General features: G+C 39.5%; 1 protein-coding gene across 1 annotated transcript in view; it reads right to left on the reverse strand.

Annotated features, from left to right (window-relative positions):
* Positions 1-342: 342 nt before the first annotated feature.
* LAMA2 (laminin subunit alpha 2) overlaps positions 343-24,533 on the reverse strand; it is a 290,911-nt gene continuing 266,720 nt past the window's right edge. Inside the window, exons 56-66 of the mRNA XM_075707711.1 lie at positions 22,993-23,141; positions 19,146-19,322; positions 18,108-18,324; positions 15,465-15,524; positions 12,913-13,025; positions 11,199-11,388; positions 8,587-8,742; positions 4,935-5,088; positions 4,450-4,580; positions 3,610-3,832; positions 343-500 (exon numbers count right to left, since the gene is read on the reverse strand). Coding sequence (XP_075563826.1) covers positions 343-500; positions 3,610-3,832; positions 4,450-4,580; positions 4,935-5,088; positions 8,587-8,742; positions 11,199-11,388; positions 12,913-13,025; positions 15,465-15,524; positions 18,108-18,324; positions 19,146-19,322; positions 22,993-23,141 — 1,728 coding nt within the window. The remainder of the gene's footprint in view (positions 501-3,609; positions 3,833-4,449; positions 4,581-4,934; positions 5,089-8,586; positions 8,743-11,198; positions 11,389-12,912; positions 13,026-15,464; positions 15,525-18,107; positions 18,325-19,145; positions 19,323-22,992; positions 23,142-24,533) is intronic.

A 24,533-nucleotide genomic window follows, 5' to 3' on the forward strand; every position in this document is an offset into this window, starting at 1 on the left:
GTAAAGGAACACCCTGCATAATACGTGCTCATCAGAAGAATGATAAAACATTTCCATTTCAAGCTATAATGAAAGGATGAAACATTTCCATTTCAAGCCATAACAGAAGAGATAGATAAAAATTATTGTTCTGCTCCCTTAATGAAGGGGATGGAGGGAAAGGATTAGTTCTTGCATTCTTGGGAGGTACCTTGAAATAGCCATTTGAATATACCACAAACACTACTCAAATACTTGCATAAAGGCATTTTATTATTAATACAATGTATATGTAGATTTTTTTTTTCTTTTTTTTTAATCTGAGGTGCTTATATAAACAGAGCCATACCAGTTGAACGACAGTTAGTTTACAGGGCATGACAGTGGTTGAACACCCTTCAGCTCCAAAGCTTTGCTGAAGTTAATCTCTTGAGGTTTAGCAGTACCCTTGGTGAGCTTCAGAAATCGAATACATCCTTTAAAACGGATATTAGTGGTCAGCCCAAACTGGGTCACACCATCTGAAGGAGGGAAAAAAGAGGCAAAAGGAATTATGTAAGTCTGGGCTGATACTTAACTTTGTTCTTTCAGAGTCCTGCAGCAGAATGGATGTCCCCAACAATATATGGATATGTTTTATTTGCTGTACATCTTCTTTAATCAAAAAATGACAAACATTATGAGTTAATGTGATAAATGCTTATGTTAGTGGTAACAATCCAGTCTTCTTTCCTTTTTCTGTCTGTTACAGCAGTGGCAGGATATGAACACCTTTCAACTACCGTTGTAAACCATATAACTCAGGTATGTGACATAGAGGAAATTAAGGAAAATGGCCAAATGGCAGCTTGCTACTTACAAATGGTGTATGATGCATACATGCTCATCCTGCAGATATCCAAATTCTCAAGCTATTTATCCACAGAATAACAACAGAGAAAAAAAAAATAGATGCAGTTCTCAGCCCTAACATCATGAGAAAGCCAGTTCCTCACTATGAACTTCAGGTGTCATTTAAGGAATTGTTTTGAGAGTTTGCAAACATTCTGAATTTTTTCTTGCTGATAGTAAAGCCAGGGATTTGAGTACATTCTCTTCCACTGAAGAAAGAGGGAACTATTTGTCCTGGTTGCAGCTGGGATAGAGTTAATTTTCTTCCTAGTAGCAGGCATAGTGCTGTGGTTTGGATTTCGTAGGAGAAGAATGTTGATAACACACTGATGTTTTTTAGTTATTGCTAAGTACTGCTTATGCTAGTCAAGGACTTTTCAGCTTCCCATGCTCTGCCAGGCGCACAAGAAACTGGGAGGGGGCACAGCCAGAAGAGTTGATCCAAACTGACCAAAGGGCTATTCCATACCATATGACGTCATGCTCAGTATATAAACTGGGGGGGTTGGCTGGGGAGCAGCGATCGCTGCTCGGGAACTGTCTGGGTATCGGTTGGTGGGTGGTGAGCAATTGCATTGTGCATCACTTGCTTTGTATATTATTATTGCTAGTATCATTATTGTATTGTTACTGTTATCATTACCATTTTACTTTATTTCAATTATTAAACTGTTCTTATCTCAACCCAGGAGTGTTTCTCACTCTTACTCCTCCGATTCTCTCCCCCATCCCATCGGGGTAGGGGGAGTGAGCGAGTGGCTGCGTGGTGCTTAGTTGCTGGCTGGGACAAAGCCATGACACTATTCTAGCATGACCAGATGATAGAAGTGAGGGTTGGTTTGACTGGGAAGCTGGAAATATTTCTCACAACTGCTTGAAATTCATGGCCCAACTTGTTGCTCAGTTTTCTTCTGAGTGAAAAAGTCGCTACAGGGATGCACTCTGATACAAATCAATGTGACTGATAAGGGTTGCAGAAATAACTTTACACCTGTAGAGGACTGACTGGCCCTAGCATTATGCTGTTTCACAGAGGATGAGATGGTTGAATCCATCTGTCCCTCCTTGCACAGGGACGAGTGATAGTAGGAGATGAGTAATGGCTTTCATGTGTAGCCAGGAATTTACATCCTTGCTCATGCTCTGATGGTGAAAAGTTTCTCTGCACAGGAAATTCTCCGCCAGCCAATTCTAGCTGGTTTACAACTGTTTTGCACTGTTTATGCAGCTAGGAGAAGCCTCAAGAGAACTGGAAAATACAAATGCTTACTCATTTTACAAAATCCTGTGATACTGTGTTTTAAATTTGTGATGAGGCTGTCTAGGTATTAGGAATGTTAAAACAAATCTTGGATGAGCTAGACTAGACAGCAAGAGAAGTGTGAGGTGTTTAAATGTGCAGGTAGGTTTATTAAATCATTTCATAACTTGCCATGCGGCTGAACTCAGAAATATCACTTCAAGATGATGTAACTGTTAGGCTGGTTTTGTACAGATTGCAGTGTTACTTCCATTTGTTTCTCTTGCTATGTTCCTACATACAGTCCAGAATGAGATAGTAACTCCATCCACAGTGTTTCTTTAGTGCTAGCTCCTATGCTAGAATCCTGCTCTGTTATAAAAAGCCTGCCACAAAGCTGTTTTCCTTCTGGCACAAAGTTGTTGGTCCTTATCAATAGTCACTATGACTGAAGTACAACTTTCATATCTCAGTATCAAGAACATTTTTTAAAATGTTCCGAAGCTTGAGGGAGAAGGCTTTTTTGGATGCACTGTATCACACATTAGAATGGGGGAAAAAACAACTTCCAGAAAATCATTTTGGAATTAACTCAAGAGGCATCTTGCCATTGACCTCAGTGTGCACTAGAGCAGACACATACTGCAAACATACTTAGCTTTTTTGTTTGCAAACTAGAGGAACACTATTATAAATGCAATAAAATTGGCACTTTGCAAACATCTTAACTGTGTTTTCAGAAAGTAAACTGCTATTACGTAAACTTATTGACTGTCTATGAACAGATGAATACTAGCATTCATTATCAGCTTAGCGGAAGACGAAGCTAGCTACAGAGCTTAGTCTAGTTCTGGATCCTGTTCAATTACCTCTGCATGAAGCGAGTTCTCTCGAGGGCTTCCAGAACACCGAGTAGAAAATTTTGATTATTTTTTTTTTCCTTTAAAAATGACCAGACCACGAGCAAAGACATTCATAAGAAAGAGATGGTGTCCTCTCACCTCTCTGTGCAAGCTGTTGTCCACATTCAGTTCCTCAGGTTTTGCAGGCTGATTTACACACACAGTGCCCTGCCCCACCAAGGGCATATATGCATTCTTCAGTTAAATTTAAATTTGCCATTCTTAAGTTAAATTTAAATTTGCCAAATGCTGTTACTATTGAAACATAACTATTATGCTGTTACTAAACAAGAAGTTTTAAGAGGGAGGCTATGTGTTTGTGTGTGAGCAGCAGAAGGCAGAAAGTCTGCCTGCTCCTCTGTGGCAGTGCCTACATTTGAAACCAGGCAAGGGGATCTGTGAGAGGCCCTTGGTGCTGCAGAACTTCGTGCTCCGAAATGCAGCTGGATGCAGAAATGAGCATCCATACCAACTGATACAAACTTGGACAGTCTTACCCATCGTCTTTAGCATACTAGTCCTAATTGCATGTAAGACATTACCAAGGCAGTGTTGCTAGAGAATAAGTAAAGCATCATTTGTGTGTTAAATGCTCACCAGGATATCCTCCAACAAAGACAGGGTCGTTAGTGTCTGCTGAGGTTGAGGCCCTGTTTGGGCTGTTACCATCCACCTGTCTGTCATCCACAGTCAGCTCTAAACGGTGTTTGATCTTGTTTGCAAGAACCTTGTGCCACTGTCCATCACACAAGCTGCCTGGTGCATCGGGTTCATAGATAGCAGAGAATCGGCCTGCACCATTGTCAACGTGAAACATCACCTGAAAAGCGTGACATGGAAGTCAGCGAGTTCTCAAAACAGTTCTACAAGGTTTTGGGGGTTTTTTTTTGTTTGTTTGTTTATTTAAAGTCAGCATGCTCTGACTGTGAACACTAAAGCTCTAATTTAATACCAGATGCTATGTGAACTGCTGTTCCTGAGATAAACACTAGTGGAAATATGCAAAATTGTTGGATAGGTTGTCATTTTTCCACTTTTTGTCTTAGTTTTGGGGTGTTTTACGCCCCTCCCCCCCCCCCCCCCCCAGCTCTTTATAGCGATAGATTACTGACTGGTTTTCCAGACTGTGAAATAAAAGATACACACAGGAAAATAGTATTATTAATGACAAAGACTTTCCTCAAAACTTTTGATAGTCTCACTAATTTAAGTCCTGATGTTGCAGTTTTAGGAAACGCAAGTATTACAGAATCTTTTAAAACATCTTTGTAAAAGTGTAAGAGCTTCTTGATGTATGGGAAGTGGCAAGTGCTGCATAAAGGAGAGCCATGATGTTGTCTGAGACACCTTGAGATTGGTGTAGTAAGCTTGCATTTAAACAACCTGTGCTGTCTAAAACCAGTCTCCATAAAGAGCCAAATATGCTTTGCTACTCACTTTTCCATCTACTAATTCAATGCCAAGCCCATCCATTTTCTGGCTGCTGACTCCTAGGAGAACTCCGTTCATTCGTGTTGTACGGAATTCAAATTCCACGAGCAGGTCTGTTCCCACTTTATATGCACCAACTTGGAGAGAAAAGCAGAAGAAAAGCATTTAACACATTATTCCTAATAATCACACAAAGTGTGTTGCCAGTAATGCAAGGTAACTAACTCAGGTTACTCAGCACTATTAATGCACTCCATTTCATGTGAGATCATGTAAGTAACTGTTATGGTGGCTGTGCTTAGTGTGAGACCTTGCTAGAAAGCCATATAGTCTATCCTTAGGCAAGATAACTAAAAATGATCAGTGAGAATTTCAAGCATTGGTCTCACTTTGCCTCCAGTCAGCAGGAGTTAGGTAGCACTAGAAGTTTTTGAAAGCAGCATCTCCTCTTTCTCTGTTCTTTGCCTATCGGCAGAATTGCTGTTCATTACCTGTTTTGGCAAAGCCTGTTCCATCGAAGTAGGTTCCTTTCTGTGCAGTGACAAAGCATTTTCCAACACTGAAGCTGGAAGTTGGATTATCCAGGTCAACAGGTGATTCTGTCATTTTAAAATTTCTGATGCAGCCATCGATGCTATAGGTGACCTGCAGTCAATATGTCAAACAAAATGTATAACTGTGCAAAGCAAGCTGAAATGCTCAGGATAAAGGCCTGAAGTATGTCATCAAAAAGTACCTTTCCTCTGCTTCTCTGCTGGATTTATGGAGCTGAATAAAACTTGAATTTTACATGGCTAATCCTTAATATCTGGTTGTAATTGGAATCTAATCTCAGTCATACTGAGGATGAATTACATTACTTTTCAGGGATGTGAACTGAGTCACATCTATTTGGCTTAATGGAGGGGACATAAAATAATACACTGCATAATGACACACAGCAAATTACATCAGCAATGCAGGAATTTAATGGCCTATACTTTACCTTTTTAATTGACTAGGTTATGGGGTTTGCGAGTAGATGAAGATACTGGATATAGTTCTCTGGGCTGCTGGGCTCCCCCCCCCCCCCCCCCCCCCAATCATTTTACTATGGGCCTAATCTTGCATGTTAAGACTGAGCTAATGCAGGTACACAGCTACTAAAATGAACAAAGCCCCTCCGTAAAGGTTGGTGACTATACATAGTTCTTCGTATAAGAGCCGTATATAGGGCCGGTGCCCACAGGGACAAGGGCCACTCTGTTGGCCAGAGAGGCAGGTGGAGGCGGGGCATGTGCTCAGGTGTATGGAGGCTCCAGTTTGGCTTCTGCACTGGGAGCACATTACTGTGACTCCGAGCGGGTGGTGTGTGCACGCTTAAGCTGGTGGTGTAAGTAAGTGAGATCCTTCCCGGGCAGGAGTGAGGGGCTGCCCAGGCTTCACCCTGGGTTGCCCCGGGGCTGAGCTGCGTGATCAGTGCATCCCAGTGGGACCTCTGAGAGCCACTGGCATCTCCCCCCGCCGTAAACTGCCCCCAGAGCTCTCCCTCCCGTTTCTCTCTGAGGTGTGCAGCAGCTGCATTTTGGTTCTCAGCTTTAGCCAAAGGCTTTGATCTTTGACTTAGAGTTAGGAAAATTTATCCCTGATACCAGTGGAAGAGAGGAAAATGATAAACATGTACTTTGAGGTAGAAAAGGAAGATGTTCATAAGCAATGCAGTAGGAAGGAGGAAAATAAAAATCAGCATATAAAATACAGCGTTGAAATATGTATAAATACAGAAAGGAGAAAGGCACACCTGCAGAGGGAAGGCTTGACTCTGCACACCACCTCCTCTAACAATATCCTGACTAGTAACTTGAAAGAATTTCCAAATAATTTCTTTCCTTGTAAAACAAAGCTGGATGTACTGTGGAATTACATAGCTTATTAAATACACCTGTACAAAGTTTTCACGAGAACTTGAGCAATAACAGTGAATAAATTCAGTTCCGAGCTGAGCAATGCTTTCTGTCAGCTTCTACATAAACAGACCTTTTTCTAATTTCTAAGTGAAGTCATCTCCAGCTCAACAAGTTTTGTTACCAAAAAAGAAAAACACCACAAAAAAAACCCCAAATCTTGCCATTTTTACTGTGAGAATAAATCATAGAAACGCAAGATTTGTAGACAACTCGATAACATTCTCTAACTTTAAAATTTCACTTTCCTTATGGAAAAGCAAATCTGGTTATACTTTAGCATGGTAACAGGCAATATAACATCTTTTGCTGAAGGCAGATTTTTGAGAGCTTAAAATGTGACATCTGCTGAAGCCAAATAAGTAGGTATCAGTCTTCTGCACTGAATAGGAAGCCAGCCCACCTATGGTCACGTACTAGATTAATGTCTAAAAAGGTTGATGTGTGTTTAGCAGAAAGCCCTAACATAACACATGCTTTCAACTTACTTTGCTTCAGAGCCTTTACATGAAGCCTACAACACAACACTCTATTAATACATCAAGCGGTGTATTTTACTGAGAATGATTGAAAGGCAAGCACTGGTTTTTACCTTCTGTGAATGACATTTGAAGTCACAGCTTCATTTAAATCCCAAAACGCATAAGACTGTCAGGATCTGACATGATGACTGTTATTGCCAGACTGAGCCATTTATCTGCACAGGTTCCCTCCATTACTTCTGACAAGGAGCAATAGGTAAGGATTTAGTGTTACCTTTCTCCTTAGATTAGTATTTGTAAAGTGCAGATGTATTTCAAAGAGCATAATTTGATAGTATTAGGAATTGGATTTTGTGAGTAGCTAAGTATTGCTTTTGTTCTTCAGTGCCTCAGATCTGGTTTGGTAAATCCAAATGACCGGTAGATTTGCCTCAATTTGGGCTTTCTGCACAATCCAAAGTTTGTTAAGAAATATGATCTTACAGGTCCGTTTTCTTTATGGAACACGACTCTTAGATTTAGAGTGGTTACTCTTCCCCTTTATTCCCAATCCATGAGTTACTATAGTGACTTGTTTAAGCAGGATCTAGGAATTCCTTTTCTGTATTTATTTTGTCCACCCGAACTGGTGGACTCTTGCCTGTCTATCTACTAGTATTTGTCATTCCATAATCATCTTACTAGAATGGTATTAACTCACATGCTGTTTCCTTGAGATTCTGGTTTCTTTGCCAGGATCTGTGTTTTTGCCTCCTCTTTCCTGTCTGTATAACCACCCAGAATGAGCCCAGACGTAGCTGCTACTGCCGTTCCAGCTTTTTGTCCACATCGTGCTGTACTATATGCCTGATTTGTTGTTTGCTATAATTAAGTTCACTCAGATTCTGGCTTCTGCTTTGAAAGACCCCTCTGTGCAGAGAAAAACAACGCAAGGAAGAGGTTTCTCTGATGCTGATACTGGCATATCTTGGTGGGTGGGAGGGCAGCAGGAAAGTGAGATGACTGGCATGGAGTAGTGCGGTTAGATGCAGTAAATGGCCTGGGTGAAGGAATACAGTGTTCCTAGTTAATCCTACAAGGTTTAGGCCAAAATGATATTCACTTCTCTGGGCTCTCTGTTTGCCAAGATATCTTCTGTGTCAGCACGGAAGCTGGGCATCTAGACTGAAACAGTGATAAATTGAAATGTGCATATTTGATTTGGAAACAGAAAGAGGAAAACAGAGTTTTCATGGCCTTACTTAAAAATACATTCTCTTCTAGTTTAGTAATAACAACACAAACCCAATTACTACAGTAAGCAGCACTACTACTGGGTGCTTTGTCCAGGGTAATTTTGGCTTCTACTGCTTCTCTTAGGAGATGCTTTCACCTTTTATTAGCACTTATTGCTAGATGAATTACAGCCAAGAGAAAGGGCAAGTAGTATTCAGGACCTTCTACTCTAGCTGTGCAGTGATCCAAGTGGATACAAGTATATGGATCTTTCTCCTTTTCCGTAACAGTAACTAACTCTGCTATTCCGAGTTCTTTGCATTATCTGGATTCTGAGTCAGATCTTTCCACTGAAAGAAAGTAGTGTACCCCCAGTAAGGTCCATTTTATCCATATTCTTGAGCAGTCTGAGGGAAAAGCAAACCAAAACAAAACTGGGAAGACATTGGCACCAATTAAGACATACTTAAGGAGCGTAAGATAACTTAAACAAACTTGCTTACCGGACCAATTCTTCTAGTTGTGTAGTTAATGGGCAATCCTCCAACGTAGAGCATTCCTACAACATCCAATATATCAGCCTTCTTGGGGCTAACAGTCCTGTTTGAAACATCATCTACTATAAGGTTTCCTTCTTGTTTGGTTCGAATGACTTTTATCTAAAAAGGCACACAAATGCAATACAATTACAGATAGTTTTCTGATAACAAAGCATTTCCAGATTGTAACTAGCCTTAACAGTCGAAAATATATAACAATACGGGACAAAGTAGTAGGAGTGGTTAGCAGAAGTACGTTGGCAGAAATTATGGGTAATGGTCATGGAACAGAGCTCCTGCTCAAGGTTTTGTACAAACACATGACTGCCTTTTAATTAGCTCTGGATCAGGAGGCATCATGACTATTATTTATTATAATAACTGAAAGGACTTGGGGTTCCTTTAAAAAGCTTCATTGTTACTATCTTAGGCATGACACAATATTGTTTTTCCTGGAATCAGATAGAAATTTTAAGTACTGGCAATAGTAAATGCTGAATGTTAATGGCACTGGTTGCAAATCTTTATTACAGCACGTTTGCAGACAATATTCAGTTTATGATTCCACTAGTTTGGACGTGCCTCAGATCATAGTTCATGCTAGAGTAAATATAATACCAGCTATGTTCTGTTGGTATTATGGCTTCTGTTCAGACAAATGGGCTGTGAATCGCATGGAGGAAGTGCAATTGCTGAAGAGCTGAGGAAATTCTACCCCAGCAGCCGTAGGCCGATTTCCTTCCAAAGGTTTATACTGAAATTTCTACAAATCAGTACAATAATGGTTCTGTATAAAAAGGGCTAAAATGTGAAATGCAACATGCATATTAGCAGATTTCTAAACAGCACAGTAGTTAGCTCACCAGAGTAGCAAAGAGAGAGAAACAGCATTTTTCTTTGGCTTTTCTTTAACATGGCTGCTTCTGCTTCAGTGTGGCAGCACATCCATCATATAGTGGCAATGGCTGGACACTGAGAAAGGGTGGCCTGAAGGTGAGGGACTGAACTGGTGTTTATAGACAACTGTAAATTTGAGATGGACAATTACACCTTGGGCAGAAGGAGGACTTGGTGAGACAGACAAGAACTGGGAATAGACACTCTTGCAGAGGACCTAAAGAGCGAGCAGCAGCACGATGTGGCACTGTAACGAGGCCTGCGGGAAGGTTTGATCGGTGCCCTAGCTTCTGCAGGCCTGGTGGAAAAGTTTCAACCTAAACCATTTCAAATGGAGAAAAGGTTCTCCCTAAGAAGCCCCTGCTTTCTTAAAAAACAGAGACTGTAGTCTTTTCTTAAAGAGGTTGCCTTTTCCCCCCTCTGACAATGGACTTCCTTGTGCTTTTTGGGAACTGTGACTTTGGATTTTGTCTCCATTCTCTCCTACAAAAATGGGATCTACAACAAGGGTCCCTGTCCTGCAGAATGCCAAGCTGCATGCCCAGAGAGCACAGTTTTCCATTAAGAAATATATGCCCCAGTCAGTTCTCTTAGAATATAGAGAAAACAGCTATAAAAGCAAAACACATCTGTTCTCTATCTATAGAGGGTCTAGCAGAAAGGGGCCCTGGTCTACTGCCAGTGCTCCCAGGCATTTTGTAAACCAGATAAATAATGACTACAACTTTATTTTTCCCCCTCATGAAATACCTTGGTTTAGAGCATTTGCTATCATCAAAAAGTTCGTGAATAAAAATCCAGTGAAAATAAAATGCCTGCAGAACAGGGTGGGAATGAAGCAGCGAGGGACTAAGGATGACTGCAAAGAGGGTTTTGTAAGAGCAATTCAAGCGTAACAGAAAATGCAGTTAGATTTTTTTCTCATTTGGTGATACAGATGTAGATGGTGACTTTCCAAATATCTGTCTGAAATCTCATGTCTCTCATAGTATATAACTTGAATACATATTTACATGTATTCTTTTCTTCTCTGTCCTTATTGGTGCCTTCAAGCATGTTACCTAATGAATATACTATGTGTCTGTTGTCCTTGGCCCAGTAAATACTAAACTTCATGGTTATGATATTATTCTTTCCCTTACCATCCGAAAGCCACAGGCATTGTGTATAAATGCTTCCTCTCATAAAGTCACAGAAGGGGCTGCCAAATACATCCATGAATATCATATTTATTCCCCAATGAATTGAATTAATAATGCAGGGAAGATTTACTTAAATGTTACTTTTTTTTTCTTTGTTCTTAGCATTATGGCTGAACAATGACATTATTAACATAGAAACAACTGGTTTAAATGATGTATTCCATCTTCATGAGCTGATACTCACCTGAGCCCTATTAGGCAGGAAGGAACATTTTCTGCAGTTCCTTACCATACATGGGACATATTCTAAATATGTCCAGAAATATGTGTTTCCTGAAGGAGAAATTTCAAAGAGCAGCAGTAACTTTTTTGCTAGTGGAATATGTACTGTGTGAATCTGAAAGCACAAATTTTGCAGACTACAGAAAATCCTAGTTGTAAAGTTTAGCTTGTATAGACTACATTTGGCAAATATCATAAGGCAAAACAAAGCGCTCAGCATTACAAAGAATAATTTAGCATTAGAGACTATTGTACCGTGTGCCACTGGCCATCATTTATTTTGTTGGAAATCATTGTTCTGGTGTCTCCACTCCCCAGATCATAGCTGAAGTAAGGCAGTCCATTCTTTATCTGAACCGTAGCAAAATCAGCATGGTTGATACGGGCCATATAAAACAGCAAGCCAGAATCAGCTGTTGTTCGGACTTCAAATTCGATTGTAAGTCTGAAAATCAAACAAACAGGAAAACAGAAACAAAGGATAAGATATTTGGAGTCAGGCAGTAGACAAATTTATCTGCTTTACCTTTTTGCGTTCCTCTAACAAAACTTTACAGTTAGTGACCCATTTTACTTATCCATCAGGGTTTAAGAAAATAATTTGGTTATGCATGAATTGCATTTCACACATATCTGATCCCTAACACGTTCATTAGTCTCTTTACTGTGGAAATACAAAAGTGCAACCTTGGCATACAATTTCAAGATACAATTCTCAGCTGCAGCTGTAGTTGCTAGAAAATCCCAGCGCTTGTAAAATTCCAGCGGCGTTATCCGTCATCCACACACACAATGCTCACAAAGAGGAGCGAGCTGTAGTGACAGCTGGCAAATGTTGAGTTTCTAATGAGTCGTATTGCCTGAAGACAGGTTGCAAAACTTTTAAAGATGCAGAGAGAAGAGTTTACAATCAGGATATAAAGCACTTATTTTGATTTCCCCCAAAAGAAAATGGGGGTGTGTCTGAGGAGGTCTGCTGACCCTTTGGACAGAATGGTAATGCTGAACACTCCCCTATAGCAAAGAACCTGGGAAGAAATGATTTAGATTATCTAGATGCTAAGGTTGTACTGGCAGCAGATCACTAACCTAGCCCAAGCTGAGCTGCAAAGTCAGTACCTGAAAGTAGCTGATAACACAAATGTGAAAAATCACTGCATGGAAATGATCAGGCCAGGATTCTTACTTGAAAAGAAGACAGGCAAAGACTGTAGGATTACATAGTTCATTTAATTATTTTCTTAGTTTTCTAAAATTAGCATACGTGAAAATATGCAGTATAGCATCTTTGTAGGTAAAAATAAGTGTGAGGATGATGGACTTGTAAACTACAAGGCAGCAAAAATGCTTAGTGGTGTGACATGGCACATTTGTTAACGATCATGTGCTGTCAGAGCAAAAATGAACAATTAACAAGTTATAGCTACACAGATCCATTGAAAACAGCTGTATTTTTATAAGTAGCTCTTCGAATTCCTTTGCATATCAACATGTATATGTATAAATTGTTATACTTTGGGAGGGCAATGTTGTTTTGCCTGTTTACTGTGCAAGCTTAATCTTAACTACTGGAGGAAGGGGGAAAAAAGGTTTGCTTATTAGAAGAAATTATGAAGTTACTGAACCAAGAGACTTTCTTCTGAAAAAGCAACCTATGAACTCAGTTGCATGACCTGGTTCCATTCTTCCATTTGTTTTTCTGCAAATCAGTCTGGGATCTGTGTGTGCCCAAATCTTTACAAACAAAGAGGTAAACTGTTTTTGTGAGAGCCACTTAGGTGGGCACTTCATTGCCTGGATTTCATGCTTTAATGCTTTTTATGTTTGCTTAATGAAATGAATTAGCCATGGGATGTGATCTTTTTCAGATTATGCCTATAATTTTGGGAGATGCTTTTGAGAATATTAGGGGGGGCATTTTATTTTGACATTATTCCATTAAAACTCATTGCCGAAATAAACAATATACCTGTTTTTCACTTTGGTGTCATCAAATGCAACTGCAATGTGGCTGTTCCTTGAAAGACCAAATTGCTTGCCACCTTCCAAAATGGCTGGTTCTGTGTCAGCAGCACAGGAATCCTGCAAAATATACAGCGATCATACAGACTTCATATTTTATATCTATCTCAGCTGTGCACATGCTGGAAATCTTCCTACTGCTCAAGACTGAGAATATTCCACCTAGTCTAGACACTGGCCCTGCAGTTTTCCAGTGTGTTGATGTCTCATCACACCAGCTAAAGTGATAAACCAGTATGACATGAACTTGGTGTAAAAGCAGAGCTCATTAAGCTGGCTGTAAAAGCAAATAAAAGTAATATATGAACATTGCTGCTTTCATGCCACTAGTGGACATTTACAAGACTCTTAAGTGATTTCCAGGCAGCTCAGTGTACTCTTAGCTCACATAACTGAGTTTTACACAGTAGGACGCCCTCTTACAAAAATGAAGCAAGACTTAAGTTTTAAAGGGATGCTTTGCTGTCAACTGGAAGTCTAGTCACCTTAAAAATGATGAGTTAAAAGTAGTTTCAGATCCTGCACCTGTGAGAAGTCCTCCATTTTACTTCTTTGTATAGTTTTACAATTGTATTCTTTGTTTAATGTGCTGTTGTTTCCCCTGGTGCTGTTGAAAGGCCCCCACAAACAATAAGGGAAGCCAAATAACTGATGGATAGAAGTAGCAACTGTTAAACTCCCTGAGCCGTCTAATGTGGACACATTACCCAGGGGGTAAAGAAAGAAACCCCTCCCTGTCTGTTCCGCTTCTATTAATCTTAAAGTGGTGCAACAATGGAAGGTAAAATATCTTCTGCCCAGTATAATTTTCTCTTTTTAATTTCACCGGGTCTTTTAATCTCTGGCCCTAAAGCTCTTGTATAGGGGTGCCTGGGGCAATGTGAGACCATGGTAATTACCAGCTCCTACTTATGTCTAGCTTTTGCCTCCCACTGAGAGATTGTGAAGAAACTACTCATAGGATCTAACACAACACAAGATCAGGACAATACCGCTGAGAAAAAAACAAACTTTGATAGCTGCGAGCTCTGTTTTTAAGCACTGTGGCTGATATAATTTTGGATTGGCAACAGTCTCTTATTTGAGCCCTGACTCAGCAGGGACCTGCAAAGCACAAGGTGTGGTGCTTTGCTGACAAAGAGCTCTTTCTGTGAAAGATTTTCAAAATGTCATGAGTGACTCATCAGGCACTGAGATTTCAGCCGAAAAAAGGAAATCTCTTTCCCCCTTCTCTCTCAGTTTTTCAGTAGTGTTATATTTTTTGCTTTCACATGTCACACAAATCTTCACAACAGTATAGAGCACTTCTAAAAATTACTTTTACACAATGAATGCTCTGGTTTGAATATGACAAAGTAGAACACCATGCATTATGACAAGTACACATCAATGTGCAATGGAGGGAAAAAAACGGGGGGAAACTCAGCAGTACCAAACAAAGTTATGAATGTGTGATAGCAGTCTTCCAGTGATCATCAAATAGAAAAAAAAAGCATATTCCCATAACATTGGGTAAAGTTTCTAATTATTTTAAGCATTACAGGTTTATCTAGAAGTTTAACAACTATGTTAATAATAATACTGTGTATATATAACACTTTCAAGAGCATTTGGGCTTACTAAAATTTGAAGATAGGGACTAACTACTGGTACTGGAACAAAAGGAAAGAATTGGAAAATACACTAACACACTTTTCTGTAGCACACTTTTACATATTACACGGTAAAAGGACATTCTGACAGTAAATTCAATCCTAGGCGGGTATGTGTTAGTAAAGGTCTGGCCCTGACACTTTAGCTGCTCCCCAGCATCAGCAAACACTGCAGTTTTTCTTCATCCCAGCAGGAGTACTGTGAGGAAGGGCAAGGAGTGCGGAAGAGTGCCAAACACACCGTGATGGTTGGAATCATAGCAAGCATACACCTATTATTTACTGATAAATACTGATCAATAATAGCGAACATTCATTAGGTTGATGTGCAAATATCAGTAAAAGGAAAAAAAAATCAGTAGGGCATGCTTTAAAAACTTCCAGGTTTTATTCATAAGCCTGTGTCTGCTTTCGCTTTACCTAAGGACAGCCAGCTTTACAGCCTTTACGAGACTGTAAACCAAGCATGGATCATCAGCCTCTATTAAAATATCTCAGCTTTTTTTTTTTCAGTAATGGCCTTCAGGTGCCCTGGATTTAAACGTGGCTGCTTAATAATCTCCCATATTATCTGAAAGCCTCAAGGCTGAACTCTTCAGCTGTACTTTACTTCAGTCTTGTCAGGGACTTGACTGGTAAGTCAAGAAGCTAGGTGTGTATCACAGTGGAAATGAAAAACAGAAAAGCCCACTGGTGGACTGTCACACATTCTCTACAAACAATGCTGTATTAGCAATTACAAAGAAAGTAATTAGGGGAAAAAGGGAGCACCACTGAAGCAGTCCCCACAGTTCATTGAATAGTGTTAATAAAACAGTGAAGTAATGCGTGGAGTAGTGGAAGATACCGTCATGGAGTCAAATGCAGAAGTGATGCTGGCGCTCTTCATTTCAGTGGCAAGCGAATCCTGAGAAGCAGTGAATAATATGAGGCAGAAGCAGCAATTACCCAATGTTGAGAAACATTTTGGCATCCGTAGCAAGCAGCAGCAGCAGACTGGTGACCAGTGTATTTCCCAATTGTCCTACTCCTAGATCTTGCCTTGCCTTTAGTAGAGGGTAGTTTTTTTTTCATTTGGGATTAAACTCCTCTCCCCTTTTACATGCAGATGGATAATAGAGATAAAAAAGGTCCTGAAAGGACTTAAGTTCAACAGATACCTTATTTAAGCCTACTATGTGGAAATTATTTTTTCTGCTGTATATTTTCCATATACAGTCCTTCTACACTGAGCTTCCATATAATTAACTGTCATATGAGTGCTATCTTATTATTAGACTGTAGTTACTTATTTTGTTGCAACATTCTTCCAACCTAAACGATTCTATGATTCTATTCCCCAGAAAAATACTTTGGAGAACTTACTCAGATGAATGTAAATCTATCCAAAAGCTTGCCTTATTTAAAATGCTTTCAAGTCTTCAGAATACTAAAACAGTTTCATTTTTTTCCAAGAGAGAAAGTGGACTAATGGTGTTTTATTTAGATTTTTATTTTGAACTCCTGTTTCAAGTTATCATGGCTCTAGATATGTGATATACAAAACTCACCTAGTTACAATGGGACTAATTTCTGGTATTGATGAGCAGATCTATTCCTCTCAATTTTGCTATTTAAAAGTTAGTGCTTAGAGTCTTAGAATGTGCGCACTTGCTCTCTCATGTGCTTCTGTGTTTTTTTGTTTTGTTTATAATGCTTGATCAAACGATAATATGACTGCACTCTTTCACAACAGTGAGCATGAAACTGGATAACTCTTTTTACCTTGTTGTTGCCTGGTTCCTTATCTTTCTATGGTACCCTTGCTGTACTGCAAATTTGCTTACTTTCAACTCCAAAGATGCATCAGAGCCCTCGTGTTACAACTACTCCACCTTGTGGGAATGAATAAAAAATGCTGCCCCAGAGCATGAAGAGGCCGATACATGTAACTGGGGCTCGGGGCAAGGTAATAGCTAAGATGGAGCTTGCCTATCTTGAACCCCAGGCTCCCATTTCCAGGTACACAGATGGCTGCATGTGCTTGTGGAGACAAGTCCTTCTAGATAAAGCTGTGCCATAGGTACCTGGCCAATGAAGGTGGCCATGAATCTGAAACATAAAATTAACCTTAATGAGTTAGGGGTTTTGGCCTAATTTTTGTACCTTTTTTTTTGTAGGAGAACATTGTTAGAAATCCTACCTATGTCCAAGGAAAACAAGGTATGAATTCTGAACGAGTTAGGTAACTCATGGGGCATGACTGTGGCAATGAATTCGGGTTCCTTTGTCTCTAACTGACAGACTTACAGCCAACTGACTCACTGAAACTCACAACTTTTTTTTTTTTTTTTTTTTTTTTAATTGTGGTCTTCATGCAGTTAATTGATAACCTTAATCTCTGGGTCACACAGAAAAATCCAATACAAACAAACTCAGCGTTTGTGTCAGTGAGGAGGTGTGAAATGGGAGTGAAGATTAATCCTGACCCAGCATGGGAGCACGTCTCAAAATGGTTAAAAGATCTTATGAGGCCAATCTGGGAGAAACTGTCAAAATTACTGACTCTTTTGTATTTAATATATATAAAAAGGGAAGTTAAATATTCCAGTTGTTAACTTCTCAAAACTGTCTTATTATGGTAGTGTAAATTATGGTAGTGTAAATAGGCTCCTAACTTGGAAATGTGTGGTTTTTTCACACTGTTTGGAAACCTCACCATACTGAACTATATCCTGCATAAACGTGTGGGTTGTATGCAGGTGTAACAAAACACAAAGGATTTCCCCCGCAAGAATATCTTCCAGTGGATATATTATTCAGTTTAATATTCAGATATCTAAACATATTTTTTTCTGGACAGTAAAATGTTGCATCAACTCATAAAACTGCTACACTTGTGACAGAAGTTTCTTCTTAAATTTCATTGTATAAGACTGCTTGCTACTACCCAGCTATTTAATATTTCTGGCAACAACAGTTGAGCTCAATTTAGCAGTGACTGGGGTTTCAGTTCTTAAGTTCATAAGTCTCCTGACTAAAGTTATAAAATAGCAGTGGAGGAACTGCCCTATCAAACAGGCCTCTCTGGTTTACCCGTTTCTTCATCCTGTCACATGGCTGTTATCATGTGCTTCAGAGAACAGCACAAGAAATACCATAATGACATGGGTTTCCCATAAGCAAATTTCCCTTCCAACCCTGATCAGATATTGCTTGGCTTGCATCCTGAAGCGCAAGGGTTTAGGGCTAAGCATGCAAGCCAAAGGAAATTCTACTGCTATATCACTCTTTAAATTACTGTTGTGATAATCCAAGCAAATTACATCAACCAGTTTTCCATTATCCACAGGTTTTACTGACCTGCAACAAGGTGTTCCCTTTACAATCATGCTGAATTACTACTATTTTTGTGGCAAATTACTTCATTAGTCTTGATGGATACCTTTTCAATTTTGCCTGGAAAAAGAAACTTTTCAAACTTCACTTAAGTGATGCGATCTACACTTACAAGTGCTGAAGACGGAGATGGTGTTGGAAGAGGAGGGGAAGCAGGAGTTGTCCCTGGTGTTGCTTTCTCCCCATTAGCATCTGGTTCAGGTTGGATCAGGACTGTTGTGTGGATTGGCTTATCTTCATCCTCAGGTGGCCTAACTTCTGGTTCTAGAGAGGGACATCGGCCAATATCTGCATTTTCAAAGGACACGGGTTGAGCAAAGTCCATGGGGCTGAGAACACACAAAGAAATTGAGGTCTGTTATTAGTTTTTCTGCCTTTTTACCACCCATTTATAAAGAATAGCTATATACTACAGTGTAATTCCATTTCACAGGACGCAAGAGCCAGGATCCATCCCATCTATTTTAGGTACAGAAGTGGGATACTTAAATTAGAGGTCATAGTCACCATTGGCTTTCCTTCTTACAGTTGGTGCAGAGAGACAGGCATCCTCTTTGGCAAGCTTTACCAGCCTAGGTAGGCTGAATGACATTGCAGAGAAGTCATTCTCTCTGATGTACACTGATGGAGTGTGGGGTGATGAGATCTGAATTTAGGTACTTCAGCTATGTGAAAGAAAGATTTAGATGGGAACTTTCTGTAGAGGTTTTACTTTATTCACCATTCCCCTTCTTTTTACTTAAATGTTCCTTCCAGATTACTGCAGCATGCACTTTCCACAAAGCAAATTTATTCCCATGGTGGTTCTCAGGTTTTGTATACTCTTGGAGATCAGCCTTACTTAAAATAAAGTGTTATAGTACACCATAAATACCTATGACTGAGGCAAGTCTTACTGCAGTGTTACTGTTGAATTTCTCTGATTTTATAGATAGACAGGTGTTGGCTTGTCTGTAAAACAGTTCATTAATTGCATAGCCTATGGAGTATATATTGTAGACAAAAAAAGGAAGGGCATATTAAGAAAACAGATCATATTCTAGGATTTGCTGTTAGTATGATTCCTTGCAGCAATGACGTTTCTTTTGGCAGCCAAGGTAGTTAACCAGACATCATTAACTGGACATTTGCTGGCATCAGTGAGACTTACGTGGCATTAATGACAAGATTCCATATACAGCCCTCAAACGGTGGTATGTTTCTGAGAGGTGCAGTCTGAAACTGAGAAGAAGTACCCCCCACAAAGAGTTTCTTTACAGAGATGGGCTGGTCTGTTGGCAATCTCTGAGTCTGGCCTTTGTCTTCATCTACTTGAACAGTGAACATCCTGTGAAAAAGATTTGAAAGCAAAGAAGTATATGGTTTACTCTGGGTATTGCTTGTATTGAAATCACCACTTCGCAGGCCTCATTTACTCCTATACCAGCTATAACACTGAACAATGCAAATTATGTAATGAGCAGCTCACATTAAATGCATATTAACCACTAGAAGGTTTTCAGCTACTGCTATGCTTCCTGGACAGTTCTTTGACAGAGCTTGGCAAAGCCGTGCTGCAGAGAGGCGATAATATCAGTCACTGGTCAAATAGAAAGAAGTGGTTTGTAGTATAGCAAAATGGACATGGTAAGGGCCCAGCCTGCTGCACTGTGATGGTAGGCATGATCATCTAGTGCTCAGCAGGATGGGAACAGCATGGGGTCACATTTTGTTTGGCTCCCTATTTCCTGGTTTGTACAAGTTATTATCTTCTTGCAGGGGCACAAACACTGCTACAGACTGCTCTGACTGCAGAATCAACTGCAGATACGTACTGTAGACTTTTAAAAAAAAAGATCTGGTAGCCTTCTTCTGGGGGAGACAGCAGTGTAGGAAAATTGCTGATTGTTCACTATGTACTGATAGCAGTGCTATAATTCATTCTCATGGGTAATGCACATGCTACAAGACAAAGCAGTCCCATGGAACATACTGTTAAGGTTGAACAGAGAAAGGTAGAAGCCTCTGAAGCACAGCACTACTGGCTGACCAAGACAAGTCAAGGAATGGAAAAAAGAGCAACAAGGAAAGGGTAAATATGGTGAAGGGCATTATTCGGGTAAAAGCAATGTGAGAGAAAAGCTGAATGCTCTTGCCTGTCAATGCTACTGAGATGCAAATGTTGTGGGTTTGTACCACATTTACAAGGAAACACGGTAAAGAGGACAGAAGGTGAAAAACTAGTTTGCCAAGCCATACGTTGTATATACTGAGAAAGCAGCATTGATGTAAAGGCTGTGGAATTGAGAGACAGTGGATTATTTTGATGGGTAACATACATAACAAGGTATAGCAACAAGACTCAAAAATTTATCTGCTGTCTTTGGGACAATTTACCATTGATGAAGCAGAGAAAATCTCCAACTTCTGAACAAATCCAGCTGAGTTTCAAAGGATGGATAAGAACTACAGTGTTTTTGAAGGTGAATGTAGAATGCTAGTTGGCATAATTTCTTTATGTTGTTAGACTACATTTAATACAATTTAGCCAAGAGAGAATCAGGACCACAAAAAAAGCTATATGTGTCTCTGGTAAACTCTGGTATGATTTATGAAGTGCAGTGTTTATTTCAAATATGTTACAGTCATACTAAATGTCAGGACCTAACTATTCAAGCATCTTTGACTATAATTAATTATCTAAACCCAAGTTGGGTATCTGTAAGTAAGTAGCTTGATTTTTCAGAATTACTGAGCATCCTTACAACATACCAGAAATAATCAGTTTCCGGCAAATAACCTCACTTTTTTCAACTGCAAAATTATATTGAACTCCAATATTGTTCCTTAACAATAATCACAAAAGTTAGGAACTGAATATTGAAATTTTTTATTGAAAAGAGGCTGGTTTTCATATGTAAAACGCTTGTCTTTGTTATTTATGCAAGTCCTAGACAGAACTGGATAGTGACTTAAGCACTTGAATTAGATAACTGTTGCACAACATGCAAATTGTCCAATTTCCTCATAGTTTTGGATGGATTTATTTGGTGTAGAAAGCTGTAGAGTAAGAAAGTGTTTCATTTTTCAAAGGGTTGGAAGAAGTGGGTATTAAAAGACTTATCTTTTGGGACAATCTCTAGGATCTCCCCCAGGCCCTTCAGCAGTGGAAACAAAAGGAGAGAGATTTCTTTGGGGGCAGTTCAGAACAACAGACTAATTTGGGTTCTGTGAAGTGTCCCAGAGAGGACACTTCTCTCCACTGCCTTCAGAGGAAGTGTAGGGAAATCAGACTGTCAAGACTCAAGTTATCCTTTGTTAGCCATGGCTACTGATTTTCAATATTTTCATCAGCATGCAATATTTAATCTTATCTTTAGCCATTACCATAGTAATCATTTGGCTCCAAGCAGAACCACACAATGATGTGCATTAGTCGTCAACAGTATCCTATAATTACCTTGGAAGAGAAAGCAAATACTTCATAATTATATGGACAATTATCTCTCTGAAGAATTTTAAAGTGTGTTCCTCATATTTAATCAAATAAAGCTTGAGTTCGTGATGAACAGAGGAGGGGTTAATCTTAATTTATATCTTTTCACATCCATTGCAGGGTACAGAAACTGCAGAGTTCAGACAATTTGTTTTGTAACAGAGCTACTTTGAAAACACAGAGGTTTCATCTGAACAAGCATCATCACTGGATGGCATTGTCCAGCAATTGTGTCTTGATGTACTTTTGCAGGTCAAGCTACTGTACTTGCTATAGCACTGCATAAAAGAACTTTCTTTGTTGTTTAGAGCTTCTTATTATCATCTGCATATTTGTGGTCTGTCACAGTGACACAAAATGTTTCACAAAATGCAGTCATCCATTTCCAAAAGAACTTTTTCTCCCAAAGAATTTACAGTTTTACCTCAAAGTAGTCATTGAAGCTGGGGAGAGATATTGTCTGAAGGCATTATTTACAAGATTTTTTTAATGATACAATAGAAATTCAGTCAGAAAATTATACTGTGAAAGGACAAAGGAAAGCAAAGCAAATTATAGAGAGGACAGAAGGGCACCTCGGGACTAGACAGACGGGAATTGTTGCTCAAGAAGGCTGCAGTGTCGTGAGGGCAAGAGGGTGAAGCCTAGTGTTCACTGCGCTTGGATAAGTGCATTTTGTAACATGCTGGGTGTCACATCTTCCTTCTGATTTTTTTTTTTAACAAAACAGAACAACATTGTTCATAGTGCATTAATCCACCAAATGTCTGCACAGTATGTACACATCTGTATGTCCCAATGTCCACAACAAACCCTCCTTGCAACAAGGGTTATTCCAGGCCATAAATAATACTGACTGCCTGAGTCCTACACACTACAGTAGTGCTGTTTCTAATCACTTTCTGAATGGTGAAGTGTAATTAGCATTTTTTACAATATCTGAGAAAACGCAAAGGAATTTAAGTGAAATTCTGTTTAAAACAACATGGTCTGAGAAGGTCTGCAATGGCTTTCCAGCAATAAGAATGACTGACATTTATCTGGGACTGTGTGTCTTCATTGTTTCACCATAGGTAGCTGGGCACCACCGTAACCCCATGTGTATATACCAGCACATGGCATCTCGAAAAGGCTACATGCTGCTGTGCTGTTGCTCTTTATACACTGAAAATGATCTTTTTCTACATGTCTTGAAAAGGTGATTTACTGCACCGCAGCAGTATTTCTCATCCACAGATTCAATTAATAAAATACATTTGCCAAGAACCAGAAGGTTAAAGATGCCAATTCAGACAAATGCAGGTCTTTGGAGAAACAGGCCGATAGCCTAGGAAAGCATGTAAACCAGAATAATAAGCGCTGTCAGAAACTAACTCCTAAAAATTTTTGGATAAGGATGAAATTACACTAAATTCTTTGCCTCAGCAGAAGCATTCACATGGATTGCCAAAGGACATCAGTACATTCGCTTTGTTGAATTAGCTGTGCTGTGTGGTCGGTAGCACTTCTAGGTAGTTGTTACCCTTTAGCTCGTTCTATCCGGATGGAGTGTGCTCTGCCGTCGTGAAACTTGCCAGCTTCTGGTTTGATGGTGATTCTGTGGGGATCCCGTATCCCAGTGGAGATATGCACTTCTAGTCGACCTCTGTTCAGGAACACTGCATAGTAGGCCTGCAATGTATATGTTGGTATGAGAAGTAAGTTACATCTGGAAAGAAATGATTTCACTTAGTTTTACATTAGTGTGTACATTTTATTGTCCTACCCCAGTTTTTAATTTGCTCATCATAGACAAGATACTGTAGTTTCAGTGCTGCTGCTGCTGCTACATTCAGACTCTCTCATATTTTTGTAATGAGGAATGGGTAAAATGAGGTCATGCTGGAAAGCCTCATCAAAAGATTTTACTCTCTGCATGTGTATTTGCAAGGAAGGATGGAGACTTCTAACCTACAATTCTTCTGATTTTTGCTGTTACAAGGCCTGGTCTTAAACCCATCAAGCCCTGACTAGCATTGATCTCAGTGTGAGTTCTGCGTTTGGAGGGCTGGCAAATCACGCTAGTAGTTACTCTAGCAACCAATATCATGTTGTAGTGGATTTCAGGATCTAACCTCCAGTTACTATAGCAATGAGTGTCATGCTCACTTCTGTGACCTGAAGAGCTGGGTAATGATAAAGGAGCCCCTACCCTGAAGTTAATGTCATGTGGGTGAGCCATTATCATGTGCTGTCCCTGGAGCGTGTTCCTCTAGGTCACTGAGGGCTCTCTTCCAAAACAGGCAGGAAGGAGAATAATGAAATATCATTTCCAGAAGTCCTGAACAAAGAAAGCACCTAAATACTCTGTTTATCTCTGTTGTAGTATGTCTGTCTGTGAGGTTTTTAATTAATCAAGATCTGAGTAATTTCTAACAGCAATCACACTTTTACCAGTTAGTCACTTGGACTCTGTAGGTACTTGTTCTGAACAGACTGACTCTATCCTCTTCTTCAGAAAGGATTTATACTGCAGATTTGTATTTTAGGGGAGAGAAGGAGAGGTTGGAGCACTCTTAAGTCTTATATCCCACAGCAGTGATCCCAAACAAGGGGCTTATCTTGCACTGCTTTTAGTAGCTTTGGGTTTTTTTTTTTTTCTTTTGGTCTCAGGGGAATCAGGCTCATCCTCATTTATGTCTATATGAACAGGAATGAGAGATATTTCAAAGCATTAATAGTGCATAAGTAGTCCTCAGAGTGAGTGAAGAACAGTATTCTCTAATATTTAGGTTTGACTGAAAAAACAACATGGAAGCATCTATATGACAGAAAAACAAATCTGTTGTTGTTTAGCAAACAAGTAATGGATGCCTTACTGTAAATCTTTAAGAGAAACAGTTACTCCAATGCAAAAAAACAGTTCAGAGCCTCTATCAGATTCTCCATGAGATAAAGGATAACATTGGAAATAATTTATTCCCTAGCACTGAAAGTATAAACATCTGACAGTGTCTTGAAACAAACCCATTGGAAGAAGTTCATTAAAATTGTGGGGTTTCTTTATTTTTTGCTAGGTTCCTC

This window comes from Pelecanus crispus, chromosome 3 (assembly GCF_030463565.1).
Source record: "Pelecanus crispus isolate bPelCri1 chromosome 3, bPelCri1.pri, whole genome shotgun sequence".
Taxonomy (NCBI): domain Eukaryota; kingdom Metazoa; phylum Chordata; class Aves; order Pelecaniformes; family Pelecanidae; genus Pelecanus; species Pelecanus crispus.